General features: G+C 40.9%; 1 protein-coding gene across 1 annotated transcript in view; it reads right to left on the minus strand.

Moving 5' to 3' along the window:
* The window catches only part of COBL (cordon-bleu WH2 repeat protein), a 316,809-nt gene that overhangs the window by 12,071 nt on the left and 283,762 nt on the right, over positions 1 to 20,976 (minus strand). Inside the window, exons 9-10 of the mRNA XM_006861913.1 lie at positions 4,187 to 4,284; positions 1,052 to 2,910 (exon numbers count right to left, since the gene is read on the minus strand). Coding sequence (XP_006861975.1) covers positions 1,052 to 2,910; positions 4,187 to 4,284 — 1,957 coding nt within the window. The remainder of the gene's footprint in view (positions 1 to 1,051; positions 2,911 to 4,186; positions 4,285 to 20,976) is intronic.

Consider the following 20,976-nt stretch of genomic DNA (forward strand, 5'->3'; position numbering starts at 1 on the left):
AATATATAAAAGCAGCAGCCCTGGCTTGCATTTTTAATTATTTAAAGGGCTTTTTAAAATTTTATTTATTTAATTATTTAAATGTATACACATTTAATTATTTAAAGGGCTTGTCTGGGAATGATCCAACACCCTGGCCTCTCCATTCCTTCTGGACTGTTTGCTGGCTGACACTTTCTGCAGTCAGGGGACTTAACGTCATGCAGATAAGCCAAAACATCCTTGGGCAGGAGGCTTGCTTGTGGAGTGGGTACCTCCAGGCACTTAATTAGAGGAGCTAGGCTTGCTGATCCAGGGAGCTAGAGCAAGTGCCTTCAGGTTGACGTTGATGGTAGAGAGCTATTGGCATTTATCAGCAGCCCTAAAAGCATTCTGTAGCAATGCCAATCAGGACCGGAGCCAGGCCAAGGGACTGAAGGCTAGAGAGAGGCCTGCCTGTGGGCACCGCAGAGAACAGGCTCCCTGACTGGAAGAACTGTGCCCTGGGCATTTCTGACCTGGACTTGTAAGTTGTTAACTTCCTGAGCAAATCTCATAGCTGTCAGTATGGTGTGTGAGTTCTGTGTGGCCACTGCCGTGAATCATCAAACCCAGAAGAGAACTAGCAGGTGCTGTGGTATAGGCAGAAATTCTGATTACAGTCAGACTAGGTCACTGGGGGTGCGTCAGACAGTTGGTGAAAGTTTCCGGGCGGAGGCTGTCACTCCCTGACTTTGACAGTTTACACAACCCACAGACAGAAGGTCAGCATACACAGACTGCCAATTGAGGCCCTTCAGGAAAGGGACTCAGGTGAACGCTTACCTTCCTAAATTCAGGAACTGGAAAGGGCAAAACAAAGGGCAAAATAAATGACTTTGTTTCTTGTGAGTGGCAGATTGATATATCAGAAAAAAAATATGTCAACAGCCTCCTTTTTGTCCTGCTTTCTCCCTCCCCTTCAGCCTTATTCTCGGAATCTAAGTCCATAAAAGCTACAGTTGGCAGGTGTAGAAGCTTTGACTGAGGTTGCCTGCACCAACTCCCTAAGACGAGCACCCAATGTACTCACTTTGCGCAGTTTTTCCTTTCCTCCTGCTGAGTGGATGGCTTCCATTAGAGCACTGTGCAGGGACATGTCTTTTGGTGCTGGCCTCTGGACAACAGGTTTGAATTTTTTCTTTGGCCCAAAAATGCTGGGTGTTAAAGTTTCCTCTGTTTCATGTGCATCTGCAGTTACTGTATTGGGTTTTTGCTCCCTTTCTCGAACCATGTGGTTGTTCATGGTGGACACTTTCAGAGAGTGAGGAGACTTGCTGCTGACCGGGGGCCACTTTGAGCCATTCACCAAAGCCCTGGGGAAGGCATGATGGTCTGTTGAGCGGGAAGGTGGAGAGTCGGTACTGTCCGGCGTGTACTGTGGTTCAGACACTGAGTTGGTGTTCTGGTTCCCAGTACTTTGCTTTCCACCAAAGCCACAGCGCTGTCCCACAGAAACATGATTCCTCTGGGACATTTTTATTAGTGGGGCACCGGATCTTTTGGGGATACCAGCAGAACAATCTTGAGCAGAGGGCTTTCCATAGGCACTAATGATGTTTGTTCTTGAATGAGTGCCCACTGCTGATTCCTCCCGGTTACTACTGGGGAAGGTAAAGCTGGGCTGCTTTGAATCTTTACATATTGGTGTCTCTGAGCAAAGGCTGGGGGTTAGATCATCTTTTGTAACAAGATGGTGTCCAGCGGGTTTTAGCTCTCTGTCTTCGTAACTTTTCTCTGTATCACTGTGCTTTGTCACCAAGTCAGAGTGGGCTTTGGGGGCTCCTATCCGCTTGGCAATAGCCGAGGCCATATACTGGCTGGAAGTTCTTCTCTGGGGCTTGATAAAAGAGATTTCTGTGGTGGGAGCTGCAGGCCCTTGTTGCTGACTTCTCTCTTCCTCAGGATGTCTCTCATCTTTTTGGGTACCAGGGTGCTTCTGGGGCGAGGAGGTGCCTGGTGCGGTGGGTTCTGCTCTGAGTCTGCTTCCTGGATTGTTGGGGTTAGCTGGCAGGGTGCTGCTGGTCTTTTTCGCCAAGCACTCTGTGGACACATTAGAATGTTTTCCCATGGAGTTGGACCTCCAGAATTCTTTGACTTTTCCAATGGGCTGAACCTCTGTTTCCAGACTGGATGGTGACAGAGATGTGGTCTTACTGCCATTCATGTGGGGGTTCACAAGATTCCCCAACTCGTCAATCTTGATGGCGCCTGTTGAGAGGGACACTCCTCGGTCATAACACTTCATCTCTGATTTTGGAGGGACAATCTTATACGTGGTGAGGCCATTCTTAAGTCCGTAACTACTCCCTGGGTTTTGGCCTCGTTGACACCATGATGGCGGTGGCGTTACCTCATTTTTATCACTGCCTTCCTTTCTACTTACTGGCTGTGAGCTCCCTCTCGGGGCAGCCTGAGTCTTTTCACTGGAGGCCCAGTTACATGCCTGGTTTTCTCCTTGTGCTTTTGGGGCACCTCTGTGCAACTTCGAGACAGAAGTAGTCATCTTAGGTGCAATTTGAATTGAATTCATGTCTTTACGGGTGCTGGATAAACCCAGTCTGGCTTCTTTTTCGGTTTCCTGGGAAGGGATATATGATTTAGGCACTTTCTCCGTCTTCTTTCCAAGAGGCTGACTGTCTTCAGTCTGGAATGGTGGCAGTTGGACACTTCTGGTGGAAATGCTTCCCTTGTCAAGAGAACCTGCATTGTTGTTTCTGTTAGAAAGCAGCCCCGGATCAATGGGATCATCTAAAACTTCCCCGATGAATGTCACTGGGATTGTATCCTCATTGTTGCGAGTGATTATGGCATTGTGTTTCAAGAAGCTGGAAACATCATTTAGAGAGTTGGTTAGAGAGCTGGTGTCTGTTTCGTAACTGTCTTCCATTTCTGCAAAAAAGTACAAACACAAGTCACACATGGGCACTATCTGTAATTCCCATGACTAGTAGTGTAATCAGAGCCACGAGTCTGATTTCTCTTAAGTTACTTTTGTGTAAGTCATTTAAATACATTTTAAAATGGAATTTCCATTTGTAATCTACGTATGCCTAAGGAAAGAATCTTAACCCTCATTGCCCAGCAGAAGTAAGGTTTGCAGATCCATGATGTTTCCAGGTGAAAGATTCAGTTATAACACATTGCCTGTACTTTCAGTTAACAAACAGACTTCTAAACCAAAGCCCCGGAATGAACTGGCTGAGCACAGGAACATGAAAGTGACCCCCTAAGTTTCTGAAGTTCACCAGAAGTGCAACAGAACGTTTGGGACCACATGCTCTAGCAGCAAAGAGCTAGAGGAGCTAAATGACTAAGTCTTGAGTACCTCAAAATTATCAAGTGTCTTGAAAGCCCCAAATGATGTAGTAGGCCATGCGGTCAGATGCCTGTGGGGCTCAGCAGACTTATATAGATTTGTCACCTCTGCTAACTGTATATTCTAAGGGCAGAGAAGTTATAAGTCAGACAAAACTGTTGATGAATCCTGAAGTCTGTTTCCCCTCCTCTACTATTTCTCCTTTTCCTTGTTTTGTTTGGTTTTAAGGCATAGCCAATTTCCTATTTATGCTCTGGAGAAAATAATATAGTTTAAAAGATTCCTTATTTGTTCACTGAGAATACTTGTATCTGCATTGACCTTACACTACTATTTACTCAAAATATCTCCATAAAGTAGCAGTGCCATGAGATGCCCCATGACAAATGGATTCCAGTGGCCAACATGATGTGTGTGGGCTGCATTTCCCTTTGAGAGATATATTTTTAGCAAGTAAAAGCTTAGGTGTCTTAATAAAGAAGGCTTTTTAATCTTTGTGTCACTCAGGATTTCCTTAACTCATTTAGACACTTTGAACCTTTTATTTATTTTTGAAAATATGTATGGAACATGCTTTATGTATAGAAGTAGTATTATCCAGATTACATTGTAAAAAGCTGATTTCAGCATTTATACAGCATGATTTTGCAACATGGATGAAGAGTTGTTTGAGAAATGTACCCCACTTAAGGCTCCTGTTACATTGAGGCAGCTTCGCATTTGCCTGAAGCGCCATTGTTTCTGAAGACCTTTTCCTCACTTGTTTACTCCCCAAACTGACAGAACAAATAACTTTCTGAGTTACAGTCTCACAGTGCTATATAAAAGTACCAGGTAGGCTGTCCTTACCTTCCAGATCTTCATCAAGTTCTGTGAGGGTTTTCTGGAACTGTCCAGTAATGAAGAGGTCTTCATCATCCTTTGAGGCTATAGTAGCTTTTTCAGTTCTGGGGGAAATAAAGAAAAAGCAAGAGCATTCATTTCTTTAATTGGCTCCCAGAAATACCCAAGGAAGGTGCAGTTTATATTCAAATTCAGGTAGTTCCATACTTTTCAGACTACTGTTCTTGGCACCACTGAGACAGCGACTGTGTATGTGTAAGTATGTGTATGAGTGTGAGTACACACATGTATATTTGTGTGTGTGTGTGTGTGTGTGTGTGAGACGGTGTATGGTGTTGTGTTTGGATGTGTATGAGTGTGTACATATGTATATATGTAAGCAAGTCTGCATGCATGAGTGAATATATATAAGTGTGTATATAGCCACAAAGTATTAGCAAAACCCAGGCCACAGACAAGTCCTGCTCATATCCTACTCTGAAATCTAATTTTTTTTACTACTTTAGAAAAACAAGTGAACATTCATATTTGCACAGGCTCTCTTGCCTTTTGTGAAGGTTTGCTTGCATATCTGTTACTCTAGCGTCATAACCTGCAAATGGTATCTCATATATAAATGGGAATAGGAGTTAGGTTCTATGTAAGCCAGGGTCTGGACATTCCCACTTGGAAACTGCATAACTGGGTTATTCCTAAGTGCAGTAATAAAGCTTTCCCCCTGTGTTCCCAGAGGTACCCAGGAAAATGGATGCATGTTCTGGCATAATAGCATGGCCAGGCCTATGCTGTGAAGACCACATCCTGTGTGAGCTCATGGAGGGGTGGGTGTGCCCACAGCCTGCCAGCTTTCCAAACTCCTGGGCTTTGACCGAACCCACCCTTGCAGTACCCTCTGCCAGACTGAGAAAAGGGAACACAGTTCGTTCTCCCATGAGGGTCCTTTGCACATTTTGGAATATGCCCCTCCTTTTTTACACACTTGTACTTGAGCACCTCTTGTGTGGTGGTGGTGGTGTGCCATGGAGTCGGTTCTGACTCATACTCATCCTGTACAGGGCTTCCCAGGCTGTAAATCTTTATGGGATTAGAAAGCCTCACCTTTCTCCCATGGAACAGCTGGTAGTTTCGAACTGGTGACCTTGAGGTTAGCAGCCCTACTCATAACCACTATGCAACCAGAGCTCCTTTTGTATACTCACACTTAAACTAATCCCACAGTAGACTGATGAAGAAGGGTAAGGGGTGCTCCTTTGGGTTTTTAATAGGGAAAATAAAAACAATGACAAGGATAGTAGCAAAAAGTGATCATTAGAACAAAAGCAACGGTAATACTTTCCACACAACTCAACTCCCTGCGTCCTCTTGTACAGACTGCCTCTGAGAGGTGAGGATGCTTTCTTCAGAGTAGTCCAGACCCTGAACGTAACTCATTCTCATGAATTTTTCTGAATATAAGGGGAGCACAGTGGGTCTATAGGATAAGCACTGTACTGTGAACCAGACAGTTGGTGGTTCGAGCCCACCAGCCACTCAGAGGGAGAAAGATGAAGCTTTCTGCACTAGAAAGATTTACAGCCTTGGAAACCCTATATAGGGTCGTGGTGAGTCAGAACCAACTGAATGGCATTTAACAACAAACAACATCCTAATATAATCCTCACAACCAATGAATAAGGCAGATAGTATATTATTTCCATTGTACAGACATGAAAATATGTGAGGAGAGACTTAAAAAAGCTACCCAATGTCACACCAAGGTCTAGCTCCAGGTGGGTCTGCTCTAAAGCCCAGAAGAGGGCTATGCCAGGACTTGGAGGTACCACCCTGAATACCCAAGAAGGCAAACTACTGGGTTGGGAGAATGGAGTTGCCTTTTTTGTGCCTCAGTGAGACAACTGCTGCCAAGACAATGTGAAAATTATCTTTGGAATAGTTCTTCTCTCTGTTTTCCTAGTGTGCAAAAAACATAGACATGCATAAGGCAACTGTCTTCAGTGAAAGCTGAAGTCTTTTCCACTGATTGTTAAAATTGAGGACCAATTTCTGTCAGAGCTAATTGGGCTCAAATAATGATGCATAAAATATGTTCTGCACAATCCTTGCTTATGTAGCTGGTTTTAACTCAGATAAATGACATTTTCTTGTTTTGTAATGATGCCCTTTTTGAAGCAAGGAAGTGACTTCCAGATTGGTGGCAGCTAGTGTCTTTTGACAAACCAGACAAACAAGATGGGTTGGTGACACCCGTGTGTGGGCAAACTACTAAAGCTTACAAGAGTACGTGTCTGATTGTACTCTTATTTCCTTTATTTTTTATTTGAATGCACTTCACTAGAATTTTGTTTTTCTCTTTGAGAAAATGTGATGGCTTAATAAATATAAATTTAACTGCTTAATAAAATAATAGCAGAGAAAAGATGAAAATTATATAGAATAATAGTATTTGGAATGGAAAACAGAGCATTTCCCAAATTCTTGCAACCAGTGTAGGATGTTTAAGGGACCCAGTCAAACAAATCACATGACTGGATAAGACACTGAAGAGAACAATACTTGTAAGAACAAATTTAAGATGAAAATTCCCATGGCGCATTATTTTATAAAGGTCAAATTACCCTCTCCCCCAATCACTGAATACTGAAACATTATGAGTAACACCAGAATACTGTCAGATATAGTGCCAGAAGATGAGTGCCTAAGGTTGCAAAGCACTCAAAATACGAGGAAGAGCTGCCTCCTCAAAGTAGAGTGGATCATAAAAATGTGAAAGAGTAATGGAATACAAACTGAAATCTTATTTTATTGACTATGTAGAGAGTCAAGTTTTCGGAACCTTAAACTACTGCTGGGGCTCAAAATGAGAAGCAGCTGCAAACATCCATTAATAATCAGGACATGGAATGTATGAAGTATAAATCTAGGAAAATTGGAAGCTGTCAAAAGTGAAAAGCAATGTGTAAACACCAATATCCTAAGCATTAGTGAGCTGAAATTGGCTGGCATTGGCCAATTTGAATCTGACAATCATTTGGTTTACTAGGCCGGTTGAAGAGAAATGGTATCACATTCATCATCAAAAAGAACATTTAAAGATCTGTCTTTAAGTATTATGTAGACTGTGACAGGATAATATCCATACACCTACAAGAAAGACCAGTTAATATCACCATTATTCAAACTTATGCACCAATCACTAAAGTCAGTGATGATGAAATTGAAGAATTCTACCAACTTCTTCAGTCTGAAATTGATCAAACATGCAATCAAGATGTATTGATAATTATTGGTGATTGGAATGCAAATGTTGGAAACAAAGAGGAAGGATCTGTAGTTGGAAAATATGGCCTTGGTGATAAAAAATGATGTTGGAGATCACAAGACAAAATTTTGCAAAACCAATGACTTCTTCATTGCAAATACCTTTTTAAAACAGCGTAAAAGATGATTATACACCAGAGAGAATACACAGAAATCAAATAGACTACATGTGTGGTAGAAAAAGCCAAAACAAGAACAGTGGCAGACTGTGGAACAGATCATCAATTGTTCATATTCAAGTTTAGACTGAAGATGAAGAAAATTAAAAACAAGTCCACAAGAGCCAAAATATGACTTTGAACATATCCCACCTGAATTTAGAAATCATCTGAAGAACAGATTTGATGCATTAGACAATGGTCGACGGTCAAAAGAATTGTAGTATGACATCAAGAATATCATACAGAAAGAAAGCAAAAGGTCATTAAGCAGACAAGAATGAAAAACACTAAAATGGACCTCAGAAGAAACTGAAACTTGCTCTTCAGCATAGAAATGCTAAAGCAAATAGAAGAAATGAGGAGGTAAAAGACTTGAACAGACAAGAAATTTGGGAAACAGGTCAAGAAGACAAACTCAAGAATTACAATGAAATGTGCAAAAATCTGGAGGAAGAAAACCAAAGGTAAGAACACACTCAGCATTTCTCAAGTTGAAAGAATTGAAGAAAAAATTCAAGCCTCGACTTGTACTATTCAAGGAGCCTATGAGTAAAATGGACTCCTGGTGTGGCACTGTGGGTTAATAAGCTGGACTGCAAAGCCACTTTGAACTGCTAGGCCAGTGGTCCAAGCTAACGAGTCACTCCTCAGAAGCCCTATACACGGTTGCTGTGGGTTGGAAGTGACTCAACAGCACTTAACAACAACGACAATGGGCAAAATATTGAATGATGAAGAAAGCATCATAAGGAGATAGAAGGTATACACAGAGTTATTATACCAAAAAGAAATAGATGATGTTCAACCATCATCAAAGCCAATGTTACTGAATGAAGAAGTCCAACCTGCACTGAGGGCACTGGCAAAGAACAAGGCTCTGGGAATTGATGGAATATAAATTGAAATATTTCAACAAACCTTTGCATCACTGGAGGCACTCAGTCATCTGTATCAAGATATTTGGAAAACAGCTACCTGGCCAACTGATTGGAAGAGATCTATATTTGTGCCCATTCTAAAGAGAGACAACCCAACAGAATGTAAAATCATCCAACAATATCATTAATAGCACATGCAAGTAAAATTTTGCTAAAGATAAAAAGACTGACTGCAACAGTACATTGATAGGGAACTGCCAGAGGTTCAAGTGGGATGCAGATGAGGATGTGGAATGAGGGATGTCACTGCTGATGTCAGACGAAGCAGAGAATACCAAAGAGATGTTTACCTGTGCTTTATTGACTATACAAAGGCTTTTGATTGTGTGGAGCCTAACAAGCTACGGACAACATTACAAAGAATGGGTATTCCAGAACACTTAATTGTGCTCTTGAGGAACCTGTACATAGACCAAGAGGCAGTTGTTCGAACAGAACAAGGAAACCCTGAATAATTTAAAATTAGTAAAGGTGTCACTAAGCTTGTATTCTTTCACTATAGTTATTCAATCTGTAAACTGAGCAAATAATCTGAGGAGTTGGATTACATGAAGAAGAACATAGCATCAGTACTGGAGGAAGACTCATTAACAACTTGTGATATGCAGATAATACAATCTTGCTTGCTGGGAGTGAAGAAACTTAAAATACTTACTGATGAAGATCAAAGACTACAATCTTCAGTATGGGTTGCACCTCAACGTAAAGAAAACAAACATCCTCACTGCTTGGCCACATCATGGTAAGTGAAGAAAAGACTGAAGTTGTCAAGTACATAATTAAAATGTTCTGGGATGTCCATTCTTTGCAATGTTATCTACAGTTTGTTCTGACCCACAGTCAAATGCCTTTGTATAATCAATAAAGCACAAATAGACATCTTTCTGGTATTCTCTGCTTTTACTCAAGATCCTTCTGATATCAGCAATGATATCCTCGTTCCATGTCCTCTGCTGAATCTGGCTTGAATTTCTGGCAGCTACCTGTCGATCTACTGTTATAATCATTTAAAAATTATCTTCAGCAAAATTTTACTTGCATGTGATTGTTCAATTAATTCTGCATTCCACTGGGTCAACCTTTCTTTGGAATGGACACAAATACGGATCTCTTCTAACAGGTTGGCCAGGTAGCTGTTTCCCAAATTTCTTGTCCAAGATGAGTGAGTGCCTCCAGTGCTATGCTGGTTTGTTGAGGCATTTCAATTTGTAGTCTGTCAATTCCTGAAGCCTTGTTTTTGCCAATGCCTTCAGTGCTGCTTGGACTTCTTCCTTCTGTACCATCAGTTCTTGATCATAAGGTACTTCTTGAAATGATTAAACATCTGCCAATTCTTTTGGTACAATGACTCTGTATTCCTTGAATCTTCTTTTGATGTTTTTTTGTTTTTGTTTTTGTTTTTAGCATCATTCAATATTTTGCCCATAGAATCCTTCAATATTGAAGCCCTGAAGTTTTCCTTTACTTCATTTAGCTTGAGAAATGCTGAGAGGTTCTTTCCTTTTGGTTTTCTTTGCACATTTCATTATAATACTTTTTTTCTGAAGCTGCCCTTTGAAATTTTCTGTTCAGCTCTTTTACTTCATCATTTCTTCCAGTTGGTTTCGTTTCTCTGCTCAAGAAAAGGTTTCAGAGTCTCTTTTGACATCCACTTTGGTCTTTTCTTGTGTTCCTGTCCTTTTAATGACTTCTCGCTTTCTTCATTGATGTTCTTGATATCATGCTACAACTCTTGACCTTGGGTCTTCAGTACTTAATCCATCAGATATGTTCTTGAGATTGTCTCCAAATTCAGGTTATATTTTGGCTCTCTTGGACTTGTTTTAATTTTCTTCAGTTTCATCCTGAACTTGTACGTGACTAATTGAGGTCTGTTTTAGCTGATGATATTGTACTTCTCTAGCATACCTTCCCACCGATACAGTCAATATGATTCCTGGGTATTCCATCAGGTGAGGTCCATGTCTTCTTTCATGTTGTTCTTTCATATTGCAGTAGCTAAATCATAAATCTTGCAAAATTCTATCATGCAATCTCCACCATCATTTCTATCACCAAGGTCATGTTTTCTAACTATGGAATCTTCCTCTTTGTTTCCAACTTTCATATTGCAACTACCAGTATTTATGAATGCACCTTGACTGCATGTTTGATTCATTTCAGACTAAAGAAATTGGTAGAATTCCTCCATCTCGTCATTACTGTGCAAATTTGAGTAAGAGTAGTATTTACTGATCTTCTTTGCAGTTATATGGATATTATCACTGATGGAACTGTAATTCAAGATAGATCTTGATATATTATTTTGTTGTTGTTGTTGTTAAGTGCTGTTGAGTCGATTCTGATCTGTAGCAACCCTGTATAGTGTTTCCAAGGAGCAGCTGGTGAGCTTGAACCACTGACCTTTCAGTTCAAATGACTTTGCAGTCTGATGCATTAGCCCACAATGCCACACCAGGACCCCTATATATTCTTTAGGGATGAACTAGACTGCTGGTATCATTGCTTACAAAAGTGTCTTGAACTTGCTGGAGCTTATGTTGAGAAATAAAGTTTATATTTTCAATACATTGCCTACGAACTTTTTGAAGTCTCTTTGTATAATAGTTATTTGACAGACAGACAGATTGCCAAGAAATAGCCAGATTCCCTTAAGGATTCAAGGGTTTTCAAATAATGTTATCTCTACCCCTTCTGTAGGAATTGGTGATGGTTATCTCTCCCTCTTCCCCTTTACCTGTCTACAGTGAAATCGCCAAGAGTCGGTACTCTATGGGACAGCCTTGTTTTGGGGACTCAGAGGGTTTCTGCCTTGGATAGGGTGCAGTCTTACCACTTTTCCATTACTTATTTTAGTGGAAATGAGTTTTACTTCTCTGACAAGTTTTTGTCTTCACAAGTTCTGGCTTTCACAGGTCTTACTGTCTCTGCATGTCTGCCTGCCAATCTATTCGTTGTTTCTTAACAAAATAAAAATACATTGTGAATAATTTAAAGAGGGAGATGGCCAGGACTAGGTGCAAGTTATAAAGATACTTCATCAAATCAAAATTCTCCACTTCTTTAGGCAAATAATGGCAAGAATACCACTGTGGCACCACTTGGGAGGTTTGCAAAGTGCCAGGCACTATTCTATGAAGAAGGTGTAGCGTTATCTTGACTTTACTGAGAAGGAAAGTGAAGCAAGAGGTTAAGCCACCTACACAAGTCAAGCAGTTGAAAGAACAGGGAAATTTGGTAATTGGCTGACTGACTGTTAGTTTTACACTTCACAATCAGTTGTTCTTCAAGTATTGGTATGTGGGACAAGTTCATATGAAAATTAAGTATGTATCTGGGAAAAGGTCTTAAGGTAAATTTAAGCACTGCACACAGTTGTGTATAACATTAGGAAATTCCTATGTGCAATGTTGGAGTCCTGGTGTGGCGCTGTGGATTAATGAGCTGAACTGCAAAGTTGGTTTGAACTGTGGTGAGGTCAGTGATTCAAGATCACCAGCTGCTCCTCGAAACCCTATACAGGGTGTCACTATGAGTCAGAATTGACTCGACGGCACTTAACAACAACAACGTGTGCAATGCCACTTCCAAGTGTTGCCAAAATGAGGAGGCAATTGTCACATGCACATTATGTCATTCAAGGTTGGCTCTTGGGCTGAATTTTCCCTTAAGGAGTTTACTTCCAGAATGTGCTAAGTTTAGAGGAAGATTCTGGGAATTTGATGTCCTACTTCTATTAGGGTCAGGTTTGAATTGAGGGCATAAACTTTGTAGTGAAAAATCACAATTGGATTCAATCAAAGGACTTAATGGAAAACATAATCTTTTTCAGGTCACAACACACAAAACATATTTCAATCATCAACAAACATTCACATGTGCTCATTTTAGAAGATCCGGATTGATTCTTGAGACTCTTCCAACTAAAACTTTGGCTTCAGTGGCAGTAGATGGCGCCTGGCCAATGCTGCCCTTGTTAAAGCAGTTGGAGGTGGGGCAGTAGTAATGAAGGAGATTCTAAACACAACAGCAGGAACAAGCAGCTTCATTTTGCCTCTTGGCTGAAAAGCTTAAGAAGAATGGCTTTTGGCTAAGCTCTGTCTTCCAGGCTCTTGTTTAGATGGGTGCCAGGAGACCCTGAGGAAACTGTATCTGCCTCCAATTTGTCAATAAGTGATCCCAGGCAATCCTCCTTAAAGTCTAGATGACTAACATTGGAGGGTAGAGAGAAAGGAAACCATCTAACAAAACCAGAACGTAACTATGCAAACCTTACAAATTTAGGTCTCTTCAGGTTACAGTGAGTCTTACACTGTTGCCATACTTTGAAAAGAATCATAGAGAAGCTCAACAATGGCAGCTCAACAGGGCCTCTCACAAAGATGACAAGTAGGGGCCGCGGCATCATTTGATGGTTGACTGGCCATCACTTCCAACACTGAGGGTGTTGGGACTGTTGAGGATGTCCACAACCTCCCAACATCCATCTCCAGTCTGAAGTTCTGGCCTGACCAGTCATGGTGAAGAGCAATGTCTTCTTTTCCTGAGTCTATTAGGCCTTGGCATTCAACAGGGTAATTTCAACAAGAAGATGGAGAGGACTCACTGTCCCAGCCAAGCCCTTGAACACCATTTTTTTGCCTGATGCAGGATGAACACTTCTTCTGGGACCTCAATCAGATATCTTCGGATGGTTGCATAAAGTAGGAATCAGAACCATTCATGATTGAGCCAGGAAATCAGATTCAGTGACCGGGCAGTAGGTCCCAAGAATAGCGGTATTATCCCCTTCAGGTGCCTTGTACTTTATAAGAGTTGTCGTGGGGTACACAAAAACCAGGGGCATAATGGAAAGGAAGCTATATGTTGGTTAAGTGCACTCCGTTAGGTATTTATTGGCTCTGCCCACCTTTCACTGTGTGTGAGAAATGTGATCTTTGTCACTGTTTCTCTCAATGACTGTGGCTCTTCACTGATCATTGGTGCTATTGTTATGTTATTGTTTTTGTTGCTAAGTGCTGTCGAGTTGGTTCTGACTTACAGAGACACTGGATAGGGTTTCCGAGGAGGGACTGGTGAGTTTGAACTGCCAACCTTATCGTTCAAATGGACCTTGAGGTTGAGTGCTTATCCTATGCTACCATACCAGGACTCCAGAATTGTATAATATTCTGATACAATTCTTCTGTCCAGGTACACAAGGGTTCCTCAAGCTTTAAAGACAAGGGTGGGTTTTGCTCTCATACAACTTCAACTTTATTCTGAGTGTCGACCCTGTAGCATGGGTTCTGACTCTAGTTTAGCCCATCTCACTGACTTGGTGACTTGCCAATTTGGAGCTCTAGACTGGGCCTTCCCATCATGCCTCTCCTGATTTTCTCAGACTTACTCTCTGGCCCAGCACACTTATTGCCCCGGTATCTATGTGAATCCCCAATCCTGCCTACTGCAGTCTTCATTTTTGACATTGTATGATGTGGACTTGACCACAAAGTACATCACTGGAAAGCACTGCTTCCCATTAAAATGGATGTATCTTCTCATTACAGTTTAATGGTGCATTCACTAAGTCCAAATGCTGTGCTTGCTTGGCTGGCTGTGGTCCTTGTCTATTCCTGGGAGCTGGAGGCCAGGGCAGTCAGGAAAATAGGCAGACACCAAACCTCTCTCACCTCTGGCCCTCTGCACAGGCTGCTTGCTCCCTGAAACCCTCCTGCCCCCTGTCCCATCACCATGTCTATAACACTTTGATGCATATTTCAGGTGTCAACTTAAATATTATCTTCTCCAGGAAACCCTTCTAATCCCCTCCCCACCCATCTGGGTTCAGGGTCTGCTCTGTGTTCCCTCAGTCCTTTTGTTCTATCCATCCCAGTAGATACCTGTCACCACCTGTCTCCCTCTCCTGCATACCTTGCCCTCTCCAAGGGCAGGGCCCCCTCTGACCATGGCAGTGGTTCCAGTAGCCAGCTCAGCAGGGGTTGTAATGGTTCAATTTTGTTGAATGAGAAAAAAAAAAAAAGAATGAAAAAATGGTCGAGAAGATGGCTTCTCTATTCTCTTTAAAGTCTGAACAAATAAAAGGAGGGGTGTAATCTCTCTTTAAATAGCTCTGGTAGCATAGTGGTTACGAATCAGGCTGTTAATCTCACTGTGAGTAGTTCGAAACTACCAGCTGTTCCGTGGCAGAAAGATGAGGCTTTCTGCTCCCATAAAGATTTACAGCCTTGGAAACCCTGTACAGGATTGCTATGAGTCAGAACCGATTCCATGGCACACAACAACAACAACAATCTCTCTTTATCCACATACATTACATATGCACAGGTATTTGTTTTAAGAGTGAGACAATTTAGGAGCATGATAACATATAATGTCATTTCTCAAAGAGCACTGCATGGAACATTCATTCCTAATAATACTAAGGATGTTATGCAGGAGGAAAAGCAAACAGTTTTATTTGCTGCAGAATTTGCAGAGAGACTAATATTTCACTGTGTCTCTGAGGAAACTATAATGGCTTACAAAAGATATTTACGAATATTTTTCAAAAGATTTTAATAGTTGGAATATAAGCAGTCAGAATACTATTGGGTTCTTGGGAAGAGAAGGGAAACACATCCTTTAATATTCAATAGTATCAACATCTGAGAATGGGTCACACCCAGCTTACAGATGTGTTTCGTTGGACCATACATGTCTAAATTGATTGTCAACATCTAAAATTCAGGAGACTACCTTTAAAACCTTTGAAGTCTTGGTGTGGTGCTGTGGGTTAATGTGCTGGACTGGAAAGTTGGTTTGAACTACAAGATTGGTAGTTCAAGCTCACCAGCTGCTCTTCGGAAACCCTCTACAGGGTTGCTATGGGTCAGAACCGACTCAATGGCACTTAACGACACCAACAACAATCCTGAAAAACCTAGATTTCTGCATTTTCTTCCAAAACTCTGGGTCTGTGACTCCATGGAACAGAGCTGCACTGCTTGAGAAAATCTTTGTTCCCTACCCTCCTGTGGCCTCACACCTGATGCACCTTACTCAGACTCACCTTCCTGGTCCTGTAGGTATTTAAGTTTTCAGCCCCAGCTGTTCACTACATGTGATGCACTTAAGTAATCCTGAGATTTACTGAAAATCAGACATTTGGAAACAAATACGTGGTACGTTGTTGTTAAGTACTGTTGAGTCAGTTTTGACTCATAGCAATCCTGGATAGGGTTTCTGAGGAGTGGCTGGTGAGCTTGAACCACCGACCCTGTTATTCAAACTGGCTTTGTAGTCCAGTGAATTAACCCACAGTGCCATACCATACCAAGACTCAAAATACGTAGTACAAGATGCTGAAATCTGCAAATACCTAAATTTTCAGTTGAGATAGTTCATTAAAAAATTCCAAAGCCCGAACTAAACCCAAGTATGGTCAATTGCTTAGACAATTATGGGCAGGGATCCCATCCCAACTACTGGGAAAATAACTGAGAACCAACTTCTGGAAGAGCTGGGGCCTCAGAGATCACCTTCAACTGTCTGATAAAGCTAACTCAAGTCCAAGAAGAAAAGGGACCTGCACAAAAATTTATGTGCTCCCATCTCTGAAACCTTTAGTAGTGATTTTGAGAATGGTGGTGGTGGTGGTGGTGGTGATGTGCCGTAGAGTCGGAACCAACTCATAGCGACCCTGTACAGCGTTTCCAAAGCTGTAAATCTTTATAGGAGCAGAACGCCTCATCTTTCTCCCACAGAACAGCTGGTAGTTTTGAACTGCTGACCTTAAGGTTCGCAGCCCGATTCATAACCACTACGCTAATGGCCACTTCTTAATGGCTACACCAACACCCCAGGTGAGTGTCATTAAGTCCACTGTGCAGGTGAGCAATGCAAGGCTCAGTAGAGTTAAGTGGACAAAGGCCAAAGAGCTAGTCTGTGATGGTAAGATTATATTGGAGGTTTGCCAATATAATCTTATGTAATCTAATAATAAGAAAATATTATATTCTTATTTTCTCCCATCATTTTGGTGTTGTTAGCTGACGTTCAGTCAGTCCCAACCTCATGCCATTGCCTGGTCCTATGCCATCCCTATGATTGTTTGCAAACTGGTCACTTGTGATCCATACAGTTTCCATTGGCTAACCTTTGGAAGTAGATCTTTTCTTCCTAGTTCTTTTTAGTCCCTCCCCACCGTACTATTCTCAAGTTTAATGGCATCACAGAGAAAAGGGAAGAAAATTACACTTTGGATAAATGTTTCAGATTCCAGAAGCTCAGTGATTCGCCTGGATGGTCACAGACATTACCTCTCATATTTCACTAAAGATCAGCAAGAGTTTGCATCCTGGGTCAACACCAGAAAAGTAAGCCCTGAGTCTTATAAGAGGCATCCCAATGAGATGCAGAACTAAGGGTCTGATTAGACTCAGATGAAGACATCAAATGTGCAATGCCATGTAGACAAACAGACCTGAAGATTACTGTAAACGTTTTAAGGATGCCTCAAAAAGTTTGTGGAGAAATTCCATTATCTTTCATTTCCATGTTTCCATGGATTTTCTGAAGGCTCCTTGTAATTTATTTATGCTAAGTGGACTGAGAAGCAAATGCAATAATTTTGCTCTGGTCTCAATAACAATAATTAACAGAAGTCAATCTCATCTACACTCATCTTGAATGGAACACAGGATGTGGACCAATTGTCACCTTCTAAATTGCTCTCTAAACTTAGGCTTGGTATTGTTCTTAAGATGGAATACATTAAGAATTTTATGAAGGATATGTAACAATATAGACAAATACTTATGATAGTCATTAGGTTGAAAAAAAAAAAACATTAACTAGAGAAATCTTGGTGTGTTCCCATGAGCAAGTTCTAGAGGAAGACCTGATAAATACAAAAGCAATCATTCATTTGGTGATTGACTTATGAATAAGTTTTATCATTTTTAAAATTTCTACTAAAGTTCCCATGTTATTGTTTATGATTGCTTCCAAAAATTATCTTCATAGTGAAAAATGTGAGGGGCTGCTGAGGATTAAGATGCCTTCTGACATTAGAATGAAACAAGAAATTAAGACAGTGTGTTGCTGATGCAGAGATAGGAAAATAAATCAATACCAGGGAAAAGCACACTGGAAACATACTAAAATGTATACGGAAACTTGATATAAGAACAAAGCAGAATGAGAAATCAGTGGGGAAAAAAAATAAACTTCCTTTTGCATACTATATTCAAAAGTAAATTCCAGGTAGACTTAAAGTACAAACGTGAGAAAATAACAGTGAAACCCTTGCAAGAAATTCAGACTTTATTAGACTTCTGGCAAGATGCAGACCAGGCAGACACACTACATAGACCCTCTGCAACAAAGAGGAGAGACCAAATGCAACCGATACAGAGATAATCCTGGGACCCTGAGCTTCCGAGGAAAGCACAGAGACCTGGACAGAATGCCTGCTGGGAGGAAAAGCTGAGCCGGGGCAATGAAAGAAGAAGACAGACAGGGGTCCACTGGACAGATGCGGCATGGCTATCTTACAGTTTTGTGAGCAGCTTTGGAGGCAGATGGCAGACTGACAATGCAGATACACATGGGTGACAAGCAATGGGAAAGGTGTGATTCTTGCCTGTTCCCTGAACTCCCCTGGTGACCAGGCCAACACCTACCTTTGTCAACCCCAAATGCAGTCCCTGCTTTTTGGGAATTCACATTTGTCAGCTGTGTTGGTATGAGGTAAATGCCAGTTGTGCTGCCCTGGTGAATGGATCCAGGTGGGTGCTTCTCCAGACTTGCAGAACTCATGGAGGTGCCAGGCCATCTCTAGACTGAGGAACCAACTGCCCTGCACCTAGCAACCTTCTGCTCCTATAAGGCACTGAACCCAGGTCCTTAAGGAGCTATGGGAATTACTTCTGGATTAGGTGCCTGAACACAGACAACATCTTTGTTGTTATTAAGTGCTGTTGAGTTGGTTCCGACTTACAGTGGCTGATCCTCCCTCTTGCTAGTATTGTTTAGTGTTTTCTTTTTAAATGTTTAATTTCTGTCTTATTTTTCCCATCTACAGCTTTATTTCCTCTCCTTCTTTTCTCTTTTAAAATATTGAATTCTTATTTTCCAGTTGATGCCTATTTTTTTTTCTTTTTTCTCCTTTACTATTTTATTTTTTAACTGTAGTTTGATTGTATGTTTGTTCTGTTCTGTTCCCCCATCCCCTTTTGTGTGTGTTTTCTCATCATGTCCCAGCTGGTTGGAGACAGCAACTGTGAGCACACAGCCCAACCTCAATCATATCTCTTGCCGCTCTATGTAAAAATGTAAAAGCCAACACTAGCATCTATACTGCCTGATCAAAGGCAGCTCCAGCCAGACCCATGCCAAATTGAGTTGCACGATCAGAAAATAGAGAACTGTGCACACTTCCATTCTCAAATCACAACTACCAGGAGATCCTATGAACATGCCAACATGCAATCATCAATAAGTACAAATACAATGCTGTTACAATGTCTCTCAGGCAAAAGACGATTTCAGTTCTTTGGAAAAGTAAGACAGATTGGCTCAAACAAGTGACCAAGATGCAAACTCAGAAAATATTTCTTAAGAAGAAAAGATAATGGTACTACCTGAGGAAGAACTTAAAAGAATGAAATTTAGGTACCTTTAATGGTATGAGAGAGATTGAGGAAAGCAAGGAGGACACAAAAAATAGAAAAGTTCACAAAAATATTACAAGAAAAATTGGACAAAATAAATGAAAAATTTTAAAAAATGCAAAATTTGTTATTAGAAATCCAGAAGATTAACACCAAGATTTCAGGAATGGACAATACATGGAAAGGTAAAGGAATAGATCTGTAACAATGGAAGTCTGAAGTCACGAGCTTGAAAATAAATCTTTCCATATTAGTATGCTAGAAGAAAAACCTGAAAAAAGAAGGAAAAAAATCCAAAGGAAACCTAAAATGTGTATGGGACACCATTAAGAGGAATAACATGGGTGATCAGAATGATAGAACAGAAAGACCTCCCCACCCCCCCCAAAAAAAGCAGAATCCTGCTGATATGAAGTGAGTGGAGATGCACAAGAACATCCAAACTTGCAGACAGTACCCATTTGCCCTAGCGTCGATGGCTTGGATAATCAGAACTCAACTAGAGGAAGATTACAAAAAAACATTTATTTGTTTGATAAAGGAATTGCTACAATTTGATGAACCTGACCTATACTCATGGAGGTAACAACTCTAAACACCAACAGAAAGGGATGGAGTCTCCATATCAAGTATCAATGCTATCCCCTCTGCATACAGGGTAGACAGGGATGAGCAATTTAGACATTGACTATCTAAAATGAGGGCGCAATAAAGACATGAAGTGACTGGCCTACAAGGTTTCAAGAGGGAGTTTAGTTTAAGAGTATGAGAGGGAAGAAAGAGTCCCCACTGAATAGTTTTCATCTTGTCTAGATGGGGATAAGATTCTTACGATTCAATAGTGCATAATTGTTACCATGACTAATTGCGACTGTCATAATAGTAAATGTAGAAGTTTTGTAACAAGAACAGGGGAGTGGTTAATCTTACAGGGAGTGGTTAAACTTACAGTCCAGAAACAAAGGACCCAAGGACCATCAAGGGAGAGGAGCACAATCAGAATGCGGGACCTTATCCAGAGAAGCAGTGATGCCAGAGACGGAGGCAGAGTTGGGGTCATGAAGAGGGGGAGCGGCTGAGGACTCTAGATTCATGGGGAGAGAGGGACTAAGAGCTGGTGGCCAAGGATTTGCAGAATGTGCCCTTTGGAGGTGTAAATTATTATATATGCCTGAGTTTTTTGTTTGTTTGTTTGTTTGTTTGTTTTTAAAGCTAAAGTGAATAGAGAGAAATACTGTTAATTGATGGTACATGGAGGACATTTATAATCATTGAAATGAAACAAGGAGTATGATTTGTTGAATGTAAAACTGATCATCTGCCCTGTAAACTTTCACTCAATCCACAATAAAAACCTTAAAAAAAAAAAAAAAAAGGCAGAGAAAATTGTAAAAGAATTGTTAAAAGAAAACTTTCCTTTAACATCATAAAAACATCATGAAAGACAAGAAGATAAGCAGTCAAGAAGCTGAACAAACCCCAAACAGGTTAGACCCTAATAGAAAATCACCAAGACATAGTATAATCAAACCACAGGTGAGGAAGGAATCTGAGAGTACTTGGGAAAAACAAAGTTATCTGAAAAGGTGAACCAATGAGACTTAGTTCTGATTTCTCAGTAGATATCATGCAGACAAGAATCAATGGTATGACATATATGAAACCCTGAAAAGAAAAAGAAAAAGAAAAAGAAAAGCCAACCAAGAGTCATATATCCAGCAAAG

This window comes from Chrysochloris asiatica, unplaced genomic scaffold (assembly GCF_000296735.1).
Source record: "Chrysochloris asiatica unplaced genomic scaffold, ChrAsi1.0 scaffold00044, whole genome shotgun sequence".
NCBI classification, from domain to species: domain Eukaryota; kingdom Metazoa; phylum Chordata; class Mammalia; order Afrosoricida; family Chrysochloridae; genus Chrysochloris; species Chrysochloris asiatica.